Here is a 15,127-nt window from a genome sequence, read left to right as displayed (position 1 = left end):
AAGAAAGCATAAAATGAGGTTGGTGGGGGTTTTTTCTACAATATGTGAGCGATGGTTGAGGCTGTAACAAAGATAATGAATATCTGCCAGCTGGGCTGGCTCTCCCAGCAGGTCTCTGTTGATATGAACAGCAGGGAGGTCCTGGAGGTTTGCAAACATCACTAGATCATATTATTGAAATGTGGTCTTTATTATCACCTTCCCATTTTCTGAGTGTGCCTTCATGCCCTGATACTCATCGTGGAACAAATGAAACCTTTCTGCTTCCATCTGAATTCCAGCTTTTTCCTTAACTAAGTATTTTATCTTTATTGTAGAGGGGAAAAAAAGAATTGTTCTTTGGAATTCTCTTAGATCTTTTAAATCCCAGTACAAGGGCCAAACCTTATCTTCCCATTCTTTCGTGGGGAGTAGCAGAGTAGAACTTGGAGGCAGCATTTGGCTCCTGCTCAGTGGTGCCTCTCAGCCAAACATAACGAGGCATTATGTTGATTTAAACATGCTGCTGCACGAAGCTCTATTTATTTTAAGGGCTTTTCTCATTAAAGACACAGTTTTTGGTCCCATGGAAGTTGCCAAAATGATCTATCTTGACATGAAGAAGTTTCTGCAGCCCCTTCTCCCTCAGGGGTCTCTGAAAGGGACTGTCCAATTCTTGGCAGGCCTTTGCTGCAAGGAAAAATCCTCAGAGCCACTTAAAGTCTGTGGAATAAGGAATAACAGATTTGGTTTTCCTCAGTCTAAATTTAGTCTTTTAAGTGCTGCTCCAGAAGGAAAGTCCAGAAAGTCTGGGCTGCCTTGCTTTGCACTGTTCTGTTGCCTTCTGCAACATCTGGGTTCCAGTGGTTGCCTGGGATTTCAGATGCTAATTAAATATAATCATATTGCAGGATTATTTTCAAAACCAGGGACGTGCTCCAGTTTCAAAGGGCTGTTCAAAAGTGAGTGGAGAGGAGAGGAGGGCACTGCTTAAGGAGGCTCCAGAGAGGCTGCAGGTCCTCCACAAACATCCTACTGGTTCTGAGGGCAGTTTGGGGGGACCCCAAGGGGGAATATATGGCAAATATGTGTCGTTTGTACACAGGGTTTCATGTGTATAAATAGTAGCAGAAAACTTTTTCTGACCTGAATGTCAAAAGCCAAGTGTGTGTGCAGGTACCCTGAGATTCCTGAGGCTTGGTGCCCCTTTGGAAAGGGAAGTTTGTACTCCTGAAAAATGTCAGTTGTCCCTGGTGTTCAGAGAAATTGGGGTTGCCCAGAGAAGCTGTGGCTGCCCCATCCCTGGAAATGTCCCAGACCAGGTTGGATGGGGCTTGGAGCAACCTGGGCTAGTGGAAGGTGTCCCTGCCCATGGAAGGAGGTGGGACAGGATGGGCTTTAAGGCCCCCTTCCCACCCAAACTATCCTGGAATTCAATGAGCTTAAAAAAAAGGAAATCTTACCTATGACAGGATAATTAATGATCAAAACCAAAGCTACTGCACTGTGAGCAGGTGTCCCAGTGCACTTACTGGCAGTGACTGCTCCAAGGTGTTTCCTGTGCTTTGGGATGAGAATTCCTTGCTCTGTGTGGAGGATGGATACAGCTCCTGGTGTCTTCTCAGAGAACACCAGTCACCAAATGTCTCATTAGAAGAGTACAGCAGTTAGCATTTAATTAGTGCACTTCATCTCAGGTTTGCTCCTCTTCTAGCAGAAGACAAAAAAAGGTGCATTATGAACATTTCCCAGTGCAATAATTTTAAATTTCTTCATTTGCTCTTTCTTACATCTTCCTTCAGTGGTGCTACCAGAACACAACCTTCCTTGACATGTTTGTTTGGGGTTTTTTTTGCTCTTTTCCCCTTGTTTTAATTTTCTTCTTCCTCCTCTGCTCAGCACGAGACTTTATATGAATGTATTCTCTTTTTTTCAGCTGCTTCTTTTTCACTGCTTTTTCCTGGTTCCACAGAATTACAACCACCCCCCAGTCATGGCCTTGGCTGTTCCAGTGGCAGTGAAGTTTCTCCAGAGGGGGAACAAGGAGCTGTGCAGGAACATGTCCAGTTATCTCTCCTTGGCTGCCATTGCCAAAGTGGATCTGCTGGCTGAGCACACGGACACCATCGTCAGGAGCGTCCTCCAAGGTAGGAACGTGGACATTTGGGGGTTAGGATGTGTCAGGTGTACATGGGATCCTTAAAAATCTCGAATTCCTGAAATCTGGAATCCTTCTGGTCGGGAAAGACCTCCAAGATCATCAAGTCCAACCATTAGCAAACACATTATACGTAAAAATATGAGGCACGTTTGTATAAAGCAGACATAAGGAAATACCTATAAATGTGATAAAACAGGTTAGACACAAACTAATAACAGATTATCAAGGAATATGGGAATTTGCTGAACCCTGTTGACTGTGGAGGTTTCGTTATGGATTGGGTGACCCCCGGGGCAGGAAATCCAGCTGTACTTGTTAATGTTCCTGACTAATGGACTTCAAATTATCAGCCATGATACGAGGCTCTAGTTCTGGAGCTCTTATCCTTTCTATTAGTGTCCCTGGCAAGCCTCCAAAATAGAAATGGGGATGAAATTAATCCCATTCTGTGGCAAAATAGTCAGATGTAAGATAGAAAAGCTTTGTGGTGGTTCTTTAATTTTGCCTACATTGTTAGCTTTATATAGAATATTGTTGCTAATCTCCTTACATTTTATTTTTGTGGTTGAAAAAGCCAAAAATATTCATTCTTCTATAAAAGGAAATCCAATTTAATTGAAGTAATAAAGTTCCCAGTATTTGTTGTAGTACAGTGCTACTGCAGTAGTAAATTCACTGTTTTGCTTCAAGTATGGGTAATAATTAGACAGTTACTGCTAATTACTGCTATTAAAAGAAGATTATTATGGAGATGTTAAGCACTCAAATTAAATGTGTGCATTCTTTATCAAGTTATTATTTCTTATATTCTTTGAAGACTTGACATCAGTATTTATGTGCTGACATTGTGCTCTGTCACTCAGTGGTAGTAATAAAAGAAATAGAGGGAATTTAGTCACAAGTTTGGGAAAAGGTTTCAGCACGGCTGAGTTGTGTACTTATGTAGTTCCACCAGCAGATGTTGCTGTGGATATCAGGTTTGGGAATTGCAGGCGGGAAGAGGGCACCGAACAGCGAAACGATTTGTTTTGCGAAGGGGCTCGATCGCGCTGTGCATAATTCGTGTTTCAGGCATGAAAAGCTGCGTTTGCAGCAGGCTGAGAACTGCCCTTGCAGACTGCTTGCTGAGGGGAGAGGGAAGGTGCTGAGGATGGATTTCCAGAGCAGTTTCTGGAGACAAAGGGCCTTGTTCTGGGGCTGCCCAGCGCGGCCGAGCCTCGTGGCACCAGGGCAGAGCAGCTCTGGCCCCTTGCCGGCGACTGCCGGAGCCAAATGGATTTTGTGATTACTTGGGGCAACTCTTTGGCTGCATAATCAGGTTCTTATCTCCTCAGCTAAAAAAAGAGCACTTTGGAAGGAGTGTTTCACTGCTCTGTTCCAGTGAACTCAGCTCCCAAACACGCGCCGGCTGTGCCGGCGACGCCGTGCCCGCTGTGCCCACACCTCCCACGGGCACCAGGGACCACACGGAGCTGTTCCTGCTCCCAGGGGACAGCAGCAACACTGCCCTGTGATCTGAGAGGCCTGTGGCTGCTCCCCCTTCCAAAGGCACCGCGGGGATGCTGCATCCAGCAGAGCCTCGTGAGAGGGCAGGGCTGGGCTCAGCACCCGCCCCAGCCCCACAGGTCTTACCCTGCTCCTCCTCTTCTCCATTGGCAGTGCAAGGGCAGGGCCTCGGTGGCTTTTCCATGTTTGGAGCCCAAAATCCCCCCAAAATACTATTTACTTAGTGTTTTCCAAACAGCCAAACTGCTGGCCAAGAAAGAACATAGTTGAGTGAAGAAGTTAGGGGAGAAGTGTGAGTTGTGGTGCTGGGCTGTGGGAAAGCTTTGCTGGTCCACAGAGGTGATAAAGGGAGAGCAAAGCAGTTGGAAAGAGGAAAGTTTTCCAGCTGAGTCAGTGGGAATGGAAGGACTGGCTTTGCACTTGGTCCTCTGCCAAACCAGAGCAGAGACAGAAGAAGGCTCCTTCCCAGACAGAGCTTTTCAGGTATGAGATACAGCAGGAAAAGCAGTATGAGATACAGCAGGAAGGATTTCTGGTGATCTTCATGAGGAGTTTCCTTTTTCTGCTGCATTTCATGGACATTTGTTTTCATTTAATGGAGGTAACTGTATGGGAAGGGGATTTGAGAGTGATTTTTGCCCTTGCACAATATTGGGACCTGAAGTGTTTTTGTAACTCTGAGGATCTGTTTTCTGGCTGCCAGCAGATGAACACGGGTAATATTTCCTTGTTCTGTTGTTAAGGTTATTCACAGATATTATTTAGGGAGGGATTTCTGTCCAGTTTACTACTAAGCATTTATAACTTAGATCCAGTTTTATTGCAGGGTAATAGAAATTCCAGCAATCAGAGCAATTACTTTTCCCTTAAACAGTGCTGCCAGAAATTTGGAGCAGGTAATATAACACTGGGTATGAAGCACAACCCCCTTCAATTGCACAGTAAAGGGGAATTTACCTTGTCATGGATTTTCCTTACTATTTTTGTGTCCTGGAACAAGGATCTGGAGTGGTGTTCAGGAAGGAGTGTAGCAGCAACACGCCAAGAGATTTTTCCAAGTGTGTTCTCAGGACATCTGTAGAGAATGAGAAAGGCAGGGAAACGTGGGAATAGAGAAGAAGGATGGGCTGCTTCCAGGGGAAATGAGAATTGCTCTGAACAAGACATCCCTCATGATAACTTGTTCAGAGGCTTCGGCGGCGCGTGACGCTCTTGTTGTAAATGGTTACGGATCCAGTGAGTAGCTATTCATCATCCCCTGCTTGGGCTCTGCTTTCCACATGGAAATCACCCCTGGAGTCTGGGCTCTGCACCTGCTGCCTGTGCTCTGTATCCAGCCCTGGGTTTTTATTGGGTTTGGGATGAGCTTGTGAGAGGAGAGGAGCAAATCCCTGGCACTGAGCAGCAGTTCCCTGTACAAACCTCCTGTCAGCAGCAAATGCCTTTGGGTGTCTAAATGTACCTTAAAACTGAGTCTGTCCTCAGAGGGCAGCATTATGGGGGGGACTGATGGATTTTTATTTGAGGATATCCCAAACCAATCCTTCCTTCAGCCTCCAAGCACTGTCCTAGCACAGCCTCAGCTCAATGCACATGAGGATCCCTCTGTTTTTATGAGAGGTCACTATTTCTATTCTTTTTCTAGAACTATATGGTTCAAAACATGGGAAGACTCCCACATGGGACTTGGTTTCAGAGTTTTGGTTCATGAGAAGCATGGAGAGTTTTAGTTTAGTAAAGTATCTTTATTTACAGAACAACTTTACAAAAATAATTTCAATAAAATTATCACAGAGTCCATTTACAATATAATACAGCTGCATGTTCTCCCAATGTAACATCAGATTATGATGGGGAATATTACTTTGATATCAATCCATGGCATAAATAATGATTTAAACAAGGAGCTAGTTTTGTTATAGTCTACAAATGACTAACAACGATTAATAAACAACACATTTCTTGACTTAGGTGGTTCCTCTGTACAATTCACATTAATGCTATAGAGCCCGAGGGCTGGAGGAGCCTGGAAGATCATGGAATCAGGAATGGTTTGGGTTGGAAGGGACTTTAAAGATGATTCAGTTCCACACCCTGCCATGGGCAGGGACACCTTCCAGTATCCCAGGTTGCTCCAAGCCCCATCCAGCCTGGCCTTGGACACTTCCAGGGATGGGGAATCCACATCCTCTGTTCTGCAGAGAAGGGTCAGGTTTCCCTCAGCAGGGATGTTGGGAGCACCCTCTGACTCCCGAGTGTCCAAAGTGCCCCTCTCTCTGATCCGTCAGAAAACACTGTGCTGGACAGACAGGGCTGCCAGACCTCAGGGACAGCTTTTCCAATGTCATGCCTTGATGTGTGGGATCTTTTCAGTGTTTTCCCAAAACAGCAGGCAGAGATCCGACCCCATCTCCACAGCGCCTCGTTTTGTAAACTTGCAATGCTGATCTTCCTTGGGAATTTGGGACGTGGGCTCCTACAGCTCTGTTTAGTTGGAGTGCTGGTGTTCAGCTCTTTGGGAAATACATTCTCTGTGCAGAAACAGCTGTGCCAGGGTTTAGGACACGTACTGGGCTCCTCCATAGGGCAGAACCTCCGTGACCCCCCACCCCACCACGTTGCCCCTGGTGCCACACGCGCCCTCCCCGCTCTGTGCCGTGATCTCTGGGGCACTGAGCACTCTGTCCCACAGGTTGAAGCCAGTTAGTTTTCCAGAGAAGGCCAAAGCTTCATCAAACCCCCCTCCAACGCAGCAGCCGTTCTTCTCCTGCCCGATCTGCAGGATCCCTCCGTCGGGAACGGTGTGAGCGCTGGCAATGTCCAGGGCACTGGCTGCCAGCTCCCCCTGCACCCACAGGGCTGCAGATCCATTCTCGGAGCTCCACGTGCCACACAGATGGACCCACTTCCCAGGGATAACTGCATTTTGGGCAGCCACCTTGTGCTGGCCACCCCCGACCACGAGCACCGCGGAGTCCCGGCGGAGGTAAAGCTGGATTTCATAGGGATTGAACTTGGTTCCATAGGAGAAGACAATGGTTTTGTCCAAAGCCTCGGTCACCCTGATCCAGATACAGGCAGTGAAGGAGTGAAGGGTCATTCCAGCAGTTGGGTGGACACTCCCAAATATCTTTTTGGAACGCATGGGGAACAGAATTGCGGTTTCACACCCTGGGGAAGATTAAAAACATCGTCAGGGAAATAGAAACTGGTCTGCTTGTGTGTGCACAGGTGGGACCTTTGATATATCATGGAATCATTAAGGTTGGAAATGACCTTTAAGATCACCAAGCTGTCGCTGCCCCATCCCTGGAAGCGTCCAGGATGAAGCTTGGAGCAACCTGGGCTAGTGGAAGGTGTCCCTGCCCGTGGCAGGGGGTGGCACTGAATGGGCTTTAAGGTCCCTTCCAACCCAAACTCTTCCATGATGGGGCTTCCCAAGGATCTGTATGGAGCAGTGCCCCCTGGGAGAGCAGCTCTTTTGCTGCCTCACCTAAAGAAATCAGCCTTGAACTGGGCAGTTGTGGCAGTAACCCTCCCTTAGGTCTTGGTTAAGCCTCTGAGTTCTTTTTAAGTATTAAATAGTGAAATAACCTTGTGGTGAGGGGCTGGGGTGAGTGAGCCATCAAACAGCAGGTTTGGATATTGTGGCATTCCTGGGATAGAGTGGAGGCTGTGGCTGGAGGAGGGAATTGCTGGGCTGTATCCTGAGGTTATCTCATGGATAACTGGGCAGCAGGGGAGGACAAGAGCTACCAAAAAGTAGCACAGGGAAGGTTGGCAGGAACATGCTGAGATGGGCTTATTTATTTAATACAATGACTCCCTGTCCTGACCCTGCCTTTAGGATTTTTGGTCACTAACATTCCTGGGCACTGGGTAAATGTGGGAAATGTATAAGACGACTCCTGTTTTTAAAACAGTTCATCTCTCATGTCTCATTAATCAGGGTGTTGATAATAGAAATTAGATTAGTTAAAACCACTGACAGGACTCTGTGAAACTTGGAAAAGTAGCTGATGATGACTAAAGCCAAGACACTTTTGGTATTTTATGTGCTGTTCCCTAGTTGTATGTAACTTAATGTTCAAGGTGACATGGGGGAAGAATCAGCCCCTTCTCCAATTAAGCCGCTTCATTTCCTGTCTAAAGGAGCTGGAGGATCTGAAATGCCTAAAACGTGTGTGGAAGTTTGTGCTCCAGGGAATGAAGGACTCTTTGTGCCCTCCAGGATTGCTCTGCTCTGGTATTTCATGGGCTGCTTCCCTCCAGCTTCCAGCAGATTTTACATCTCTCCACTGGCCCTTTTGAGGAGGGGCAGGGTGAGAGAGCAACTGCTGGGGATGCTCCTTAAAATGCTACTTAGGAGCACTATTGTGAAAAAGCTTTTAATTAGCAGGCTTTCAGGCTTTATTATCAAAGCCTAAACAAAATTAAAACCAGCCTCAGCGAAGAACAAAAAGTGTGATTAGAAAATCCCTCAAGAATACGGCTGGCAGGAATTCAAGATGTGAGAAATTAAAGTCAGTTGCTAAAAATTCCCCAGAAAAAAATAAACCCAGAGAGAGGCTCTGGAAGTACTTAAAATGTAGCCTTTAAATTGAAAACTATGAAGGTTTTATATAAACTCATGTAGGAACCAGTGGAAATAAAGTGAATTTCCACTGATGAGGTTGAGATGCTCGGTGCAGATCGGGTTTGTTGCTCCCACCTAGTGCAGAGTAGCTGAGTGAGGCTGGCTGGGCTACAGGAGAAGACAAGGAATGAGATCATGCTCTGGAAGGCAAGAGGTTTGAGTTTGGGGAAAAGAGGAATATGCTGTAAGATGTACCCCCAGCACACAGAGGTTACTGAAGTGTCATGATAAAGGAGTGAAAGCAATTTACTCTTAACACTGGATGGGTGTCTGGCGTGAAGGGACAGATTCAGGTGAGCTCATAAAGCACTTTGATGGGAATTATGTTGTGTCTGTAGAAGTTTAGCAGTTATAAGCTGTTCCTTCTTGCTCCCCTGTGTAAGATCTCACTCAGGAGATGCTGCTGCAGGTCTCTGGTAAGGCTGGTGTACCTGCACCCCCACCTCCCCACACACCCATTCCCACAGGACTCTCTGAGTGTAGATTTCTATGGGGCTTTTAAGCTGTAATAACTTAGATTTGTGGCAAACACAGCCATTAATCAGCTTTTAGAGGCCAGGCAGTGACAGCTCACTGATATCCAGTGTAGCTGTATCATGCAGGTAGCAGTTGTGCACCCACACTTCAAACAGATGAGGGGCTGCTCTGCCACAGCCAAGTTGCTTTTTTGGGTGTCTCATTGCACTGCACAGAAAACTGAGGTGGAATTTGAGGTATGAGCTCATCTTTCTGTGGTCACCTCGCTTGCTGAGCAGTGCAAAGGCTTTGGAAGGGCAAAAATACCCCCAAACCACCACCCCGGTGTTCCTAACGGATCCATCCAGAGGAAGGGCTCTGCCCTGACAGTTGGGTGCAGGGGATGTGCCCTCCCTGCTGTGCAGGTGTGCCTGGCTGGCTGACACCAGTCCTCTGCTCTGGGGCAGCTGGAGTGGGTGAGGAGGTGTTAATTCAGGGAGAGGAAGGAGTGAGAACATGCAGGGAGAGAAGAGGAGAGCTCAGTAATGCACGTGCACAGGTGTTACCAGCTGGGCAGGTGAAAGGTGTGAGAACATAATTTGGATGTTTAAAATATGTTTGCTGAGCTGTTTTGATCTGGGAGAGCCTGGAGGTGGGATCCTGGCTGGCTTTGCCCTGTGTAAGGACTTGGATTAAGCCCTGCTTTGATCCCACCTTTGAGAAGCTCAGCACCTCTTTTCCCAGAAGTTAATGGGTTTCCCCCCCTTTCTGTACAGACTGTTTAAAGCTGCCCTGCTGTTCCTAAGGTTTCTTTGGAGTCCTGTGGAGAGGGAAGTGCTCAGGAGGGTGTTTGTAGGGTCCCTGTTTGGACAGACCCCCGAGGAGCTCTGGTAAAGCTCCCGTGGACTCACCTGCTGGCAGCAGGTGCTGAGCTGCCCATTGCTGCGACACCTTCAGCTCAGCCCGGGTCTGCTGCAGCTCCTTCCACAGCGAGTTCAGGAGGAGATTGTCCCCTCTGGTGGCATCCAGTTTATCCTGCTGCAGAGCTGTCTCCTGCTCCTCAGCCCTGCCCAGCCAGGCGCTCTCCAGCCAGCCCAGCTTCATGGACAGGTTGTGGCTCAGCTGCAGAACGTGCTCCAGAACCTTTCCCTGCTCAGACTCCCGAAGCCTCTTGGCCTCTTCAGCTTGATCCCTGGTCCTCAGGAGCACCTGCTCTACCTGGGACACGATGTGGGAGGTGACTTTGTTGAGGGTGGCGGCGAAGGAGCCGGCGAGGCTGGTGGTGAGCTGGGTCAGCTCTGCCCTCAGGGTCTGCAGGTCCACCTTGGGGAGCTCGTCCACCGCCTGCAGCATCATGTTCTCCTTCATCTGCGAGTTCTCCAGCATGATGAACAGCTTGTCCCACTCGGTGTGCTCCCGCTGGCAGTCGCACGAAGCAGCTGGAAGGGAAGATACAGATGTTGCTGTTCCTTTGTACTTATTTTTAAACAGAAGGAGGTTGACAAAATCTGGCTCTGGGCAAGGCTTATGTGCTCCAGACTGTCCCAGAATCATGGAATTACAGCTTGGGTTGGGTTGGAAGGGACCTTAAAGACCATCTAGTTCCAACTCCCCTGCTGTGGGGGGAGTGAGTGCATTTCCCTCTACACAGAAACAGAAAAGTAAAATAGTGTGTTTTAAAGCAATTCTAAAACTGTCATTGACAGTCTTGTGCAGGAAAGCTGAAAAATTAAGAATATAAAGCAAATTCCAAGGTACCTCATCCCAGTGCTTTAGCACTGTTAACCATAATAACCCACTGGTACAAGCACAAACTTCTCCCTCTGAAAAAAAATGCTTGCAATAATAACTATTGCAAGAGCTGGGCAACAAAGAATGCAATTCTGCATTTCCACAGATTTGGTTTAAATTCACTTACTTTCCTCGGTGCCAGGGGCTGGAGCCTCAATCTCGTTATCCAGGTTCACGTACATGAGGTCGTAGTCGTTGTCTTCCTCCAGGGCAGAGCCAGAAGCCCTGAGGACACAGAAGAGCGTGAGCAGAGAGAGTATTTCTTGGGGCAGCATTCTCCCAGCCGCTCCCCGGAGCTCCCTGGGCTGCCTGGAGCTGCGCTCGGGTTTAGCAAGGCCGGGGCTGGGAGGGAGCCCCTAATAAATGCTGCGAGCGCCTCAGCCCGAATGAATGAGCAGCCCCCGTGCCAGTGGTGTAACCGGAGCGCTCGGGGCTGTTGGTTTTGGCCGGGAGGGAAGGGGGCGTGCAGTTTGCTCAGTCCCAGCCTTCCAGGGTCCGCTGGGGGATGTACTGACTCGTGGAGGGGAAAAGCGGGGAAAAAACTGCTCCTGGAGCCTCCGCTTCCCCCGAGAGCGGATTTCTGGGACGTGCAGCAATGCAGGGGTGGAAGCACTTGGAGTTCGCTGCCTGGATTGGCTGTGCCGGGCTGTGTTGTTTGGGGGAAAGAAAGCGCTCCCTGCAAGCTCGGGTTGTGCTCGGTACGTGCCAGGGCTGGGGAGGGGACTGCGAGGAAAATAAACATACCTGGAGCTGCTTTGGATACACGTGGCTGGTTTGACTAAATAGCGCAGCTTTTTTGGATGGTTATGTGATGTTATATAATAAGTTCTGTTATATACTCACAGTTTATTGCTTTAAGCAGTAAAAGAGAACTCTTAAGGACAGCTTGTTGGAGTTTTGCTTTTCCAGCCCTAATTACCCCTAACCCCCCCAAACTGTGTGGATAATCTGTTAGTGCTGGATCTGGTTTTGGGAGTGGGTAAATCAGCAGCTGCACGGTCAGAGCTGCGTCTGTTACCTTTGAAAAAGCAAAACAAGGCGCTGTTGGATGAGACATTAATGTAGTGGAAGGATTATTGGTGCTAATCTGGTTCGAATTCCATAATCTCATCAGTTCAGTGGGCCATTAATCATTTCGGAGATGCATTGCTCAGGTGAGATGAGGGATAATATGGTACAAATTATGTATTGCCTATGAAATATCCAGAGAATAGCAAAAAAAAAAAAAAACAACCATGTAATTATATTTAACTTGCAATGTGTGTTCCCTTTCCATTTGTGTCTCTGCTTTTGTTCATGCAAACCTGGGCTACCTGTGCCTTGGATATTGGGGAGAAATCCTTCTCTGTGAGGGGGGTGAGGCCCTGGCACAGGTTGCCCAGAGAAGCTGTGGCTACCCCAGCCCTGGAAGTGTCCAAGGCCAGATTGGATGGAGCGTGGAGCAACCTGGGCTAGTGGAAGGTGTCCCTGCCCATGGCAGGGGGAGGGAACTGGATGGCTTTTAACCCACTCAGACTCTTCTCTGATTCTATGGTATGGGGGTTCCTGCCACTGTGAGCCCTCCAGCTGCTCTCCTGAGAGTGTAAATAATAAATAGCAACGTCAAAGCAATATTTTAGAAACCTGGGAAGTCTGGTAAAGTAGAGGTGATTGTTATTTTTGGGAGGAATTTCTCCCTGGAAAGGGTGGTCAGGCACTGGCAGGGGCTGCCCAGGGAGGTTTGGAGTGCCCAGCCCTGGAGGTGTCCCAGGAAGGCCTGGCTGTGGCACTCAGTGCTCTGGGCTGGGGGACAGGGTGGGGATGGGGCACAGGGGGGATCCATGGGCTGGGAGGGCTTTTCCAGCCTCAGTGATCCTGGGATTTTCAAGTAGGTATGTGCCTAACTTGGGTTACTCTTGGTGCACAGGCTTTGTCTTTGGACACCCACTTTGGAGTGAGGCTCAAACACAGCTGTGGGACTTTGAGAGCTCCTCTGTCCATGTGACACTGCCACGTGCTCCCAGGCCCGTGGCTTTTCCCAAGCTCTCTGTGCTGCTGGGATGGGCAGAGCAGGGCTGGAGCACAAGGCAACCTTTGCCATTTCTGGGTGCAAGGAGGGCAGCCAGGAAGGGGTCTGTGGCCTGGGCTGGGCTGGCACCACCACGACACACCCACACCGTCGTGGTTCCTCCTCCTGCCTCTCAGCCATCAGCTGTCCCCAACTGGAGGTTGGTTTGTGCCTGAGTTGCATAATTCCCAGTGTGTGGTCTGTTGGAAAGTCTGAGAAAATCTAATCTGGAAAGTATTGGGGGTAAGGGAGGTGGGGATGGAAGAGGGAAGGAAGGTAGTTAAGGAGCTGAGTAGGATGTTTTTCCGTTCTCAGACAACAAATGTGTTTTCAGGCACTTGGTTTAGACTGAGACAGATGAAGCAAGATTGGTGAAAAGTGAATTATTTGTAACACACAGTATCACCTCTGGCTGCCTGTGATCTGAGAACCAAAAGGTGGGTGAGCTGTGTGTGTAAATCCCTCAGAGACAAAAAAAGGTGTGACAAACAAACAGCAAGAGATACTCAGAGCTAACTCAAACATGAAAATACCAAAGAGTAGTCAATTGGGTTGTGCCTAATGACCTTTCAGGAGCTCTGTGGAGAACAGACACAAGCTGTGGTATCTGGGGGATTGTTTACATGTGTGTATACACAGGTTATCCAGTTAAAAGCAATTCCCTGTCAGTGAGGTCACTTCAATATTGCTGCAAAGGGATGGGTTTGCTCCTAAATTGCCTTTGCTTTTCATTTATCTTGGTTAGGGAATATAAACCCAGCAGTGTTGGCTTCAGGAAACTGCCCAAATCTGTGTTTGCACAAAGTGGTTTTTGTTCAGAGAGGCTCTGTGGCTGAAATCCATCACCTTGTGTCACATCCAATTGCATCACTGCCCTGATACAGCCCACACTTCAAAGGCTTGTTTTCCCAGATTAAATAATTAGTCTTACTTTCCAGATCCCTTCCTATCTGTGACATCCCAGCTTAGGCAGTAGCATGGCTCAGGTTTTAGTGTCTTTGCTTGCTTAAAGCTGTTATTTTTGTTGCTCTCTGTTGAATTCCTTCCCACCACACTTCCATAGCTGAGATGACTTTTGCCTGTCCAGGAATAGGGGAATTTCTTCTTTTGCCATTGTTACAGCTGCTGAAATTCTGCTGGAGCTTAAGGGCTCTGCTCCATATGGGCAGAAAACTTCCAGTGGAAACTAAACAAGGGCAAGTGCAAAGAAAAGACTTATTTCTGCGAGCACGACGTTGTCCAGAGGGAAAATAATTCTTAGTGTATTCAGTGCAAAGTGTTTCAGTTTTGAACTATGGTGTGAGTCTAGAAAAGTTCAAGTAAATACATCCTCTCACCTTTTTGTCACAGAATCACAGTTGAGTTGGGAGGGACCCACAAGGACCATCCAGTCCAGACACCCCAACACTCCCACCCTGTCCCTGAGAGCGTTGTCCAAACCCTCCTGGAGCTCTGGCAGCCTTGGGGCTGTGCCCACTGCCCTGGGGAGCCTGGGCAGTGCCCAACCACCCTCTGGGGGAAGAACCTTTCCCTGAGATCCCAGTTCTCCCTGTGGATGAGTTGGTGCCCACAGTGCCTTGGTGGTGACACTTTTTAGGTGGATTCACTTGTAACATCTGGAAGAGACTTGCCCAGAGAACGTGGGTAGAAAATGGCCAGAATGGAGCATTTTGCTCATCTTTTTAGGGTCATTCATCAACAAATCCCTTTCATTTGCCAGTGGCCTTTGTGATTGTTCACAGAACAGAACAAGACCCAAATCTGTCGTGTCCGGGGTGAGAGGTGGGGTCTGACCTTGCCTTTGGTTGCTCAGAGTGGCCTTCAGGGAGGAGCCAGGGATTCTCCAGGCAGGAGAGGATGCAGAAGTGTGGCTGGCTGGAGACACTCCCCCGGAGGTGAAGGACCCCTGAGGGATCATTACGAGCTGTTTGACTCACAGTTGTCTGAACCTGCAATGAATTACGTTTGTTTCTTGGCCCAGGGGGGACGTTCCAAGACCCAGCCGTGTCCTGGGGTGCGTTTGCTGTCTCTGGCAGGAGCCCGGCGTGCTCCAGCCTGAACCCAAATATCCTTTTTCTGCCATCCATGAAGAGATCTGCTTATCTTCCCAAATTACACGGCTCAGGTTTAAATGGGAGAAAAAGCAGCAGGCCAGAGAGCAGTTCCTCTTGGAAACCAATCCAAAGAGACCGTGAGCACTTCCAAGGCTTTGCAGAAAGGAGCCACACTAGGTTGCAACAGGCAGATGTTTTCCATATGTTGCTCAAGTGAAACTTAAATCCACGGAGGCAGGCGTGTACAGCACTGGGGGGTTATGGATTTTGGTATGAGCCTGGCCTTCAAATTGAATTATGCACAGACATCTTCAGGAACCGTGTGAGAGAGGGTTCAGCTCTGCCTGCAGTCGACTCTCCCTGGCTCCCTTCTCCTCCTGGAAATGGCATCCTTAACTATTTCTGTGCAAGTGCATATTTAGTTCTCTTAATAACCAACTATTCTTTCCATGTGCTGCCTATTTCATGTGAAAGCCTGAATCTCAACAAAGGAAAAT

General features: G+C 48.2%; 2 protein-coding genes across 2 annotated transcripts in view; one reads left to right on the top strand and one right to left on the bottom strand.

The window, feature by feature from the left end:
* The window catches only part of VEPH1 (ventricular zone expressed PH domain containing 1), a 30,551-nt gene that overhangs the window by 8,080 nt on the left and 7,344 nt on the right, over window positions 1–15,127 (top strand). Inside the window, exon 5 of the mRNA XM_029962317.1 lies at window positions 1,952–2,126. Coding sequence (XP_029818177.1) covers window positions 1,952–2,126 — 175 coding nt within the window. The remainder of the gene's footprint in view (window positions 1–1,951; window positions 2,127–15,127) is intronic.
* Window positions 5,386–10,804, bottom strand: PTX3 (pentraxin 3). The gene is made up of 3 exons (XM_008927802.3): window positions 10,657–10,804; window positions 9,650–10,177; window positions 5,386–6,817 (listed from the first exon to the last, which is right to left on the bottom strand). The coding sequence occupies exons 1-3, from the start codon at window positions 10,802–10,804 to the stop codon at window positions 6,204–6,206; spliced, it is 1,290 nt and encodes a 429-aa protein (XP_008926050.2). The 3' UTR covers window positions 5,386–6,203.

The sequence above is a fragment of the Manacus vitellinus genome, unplaced genomic scaffold (assembly GCF_001715985.3).
Source record: "Manacus vitellinus isolate BGI_N305 unplaced genomic scaffold, ASM171598v3 scaffold_45_pilon, whole genome shotgun sequence".
Lineage (NCBI taxonomy): Eukaryota > Metazoa > Chordata > Aves > Passeriformes > Pipridae > Manacus > Manacus vitellinus.
The sequence above is the reverse complement of the archived record's forward strand: the minus strand, read 5'-3'. Positions and strand labels throughout refer to the sequence as shown.

Coding starts and splice junctions, on each gene's coding strand:
- PTX3 (XM_008927802.3), bottom strand. CDS start 10,804: ATGCTGCCCCAAGAAATACTCTCTCTGCTCACGCTCTTCTGTGTCCTC. Junction 10,178..10,656: donor AGCCCCTGGCACCGAGGAAA/GTAAGTGAATTT, acceptor CTTCCCTTCCAG/CTGCTTCGTGCGACTGCCAG. Junction 6,818..9,649: donor TCAGCACCTGCTGCCAGCAG/GTGAGTCCACGG, acceptor AATCTTCCCCAG/GGTGTGAAACCGCAATTCTG.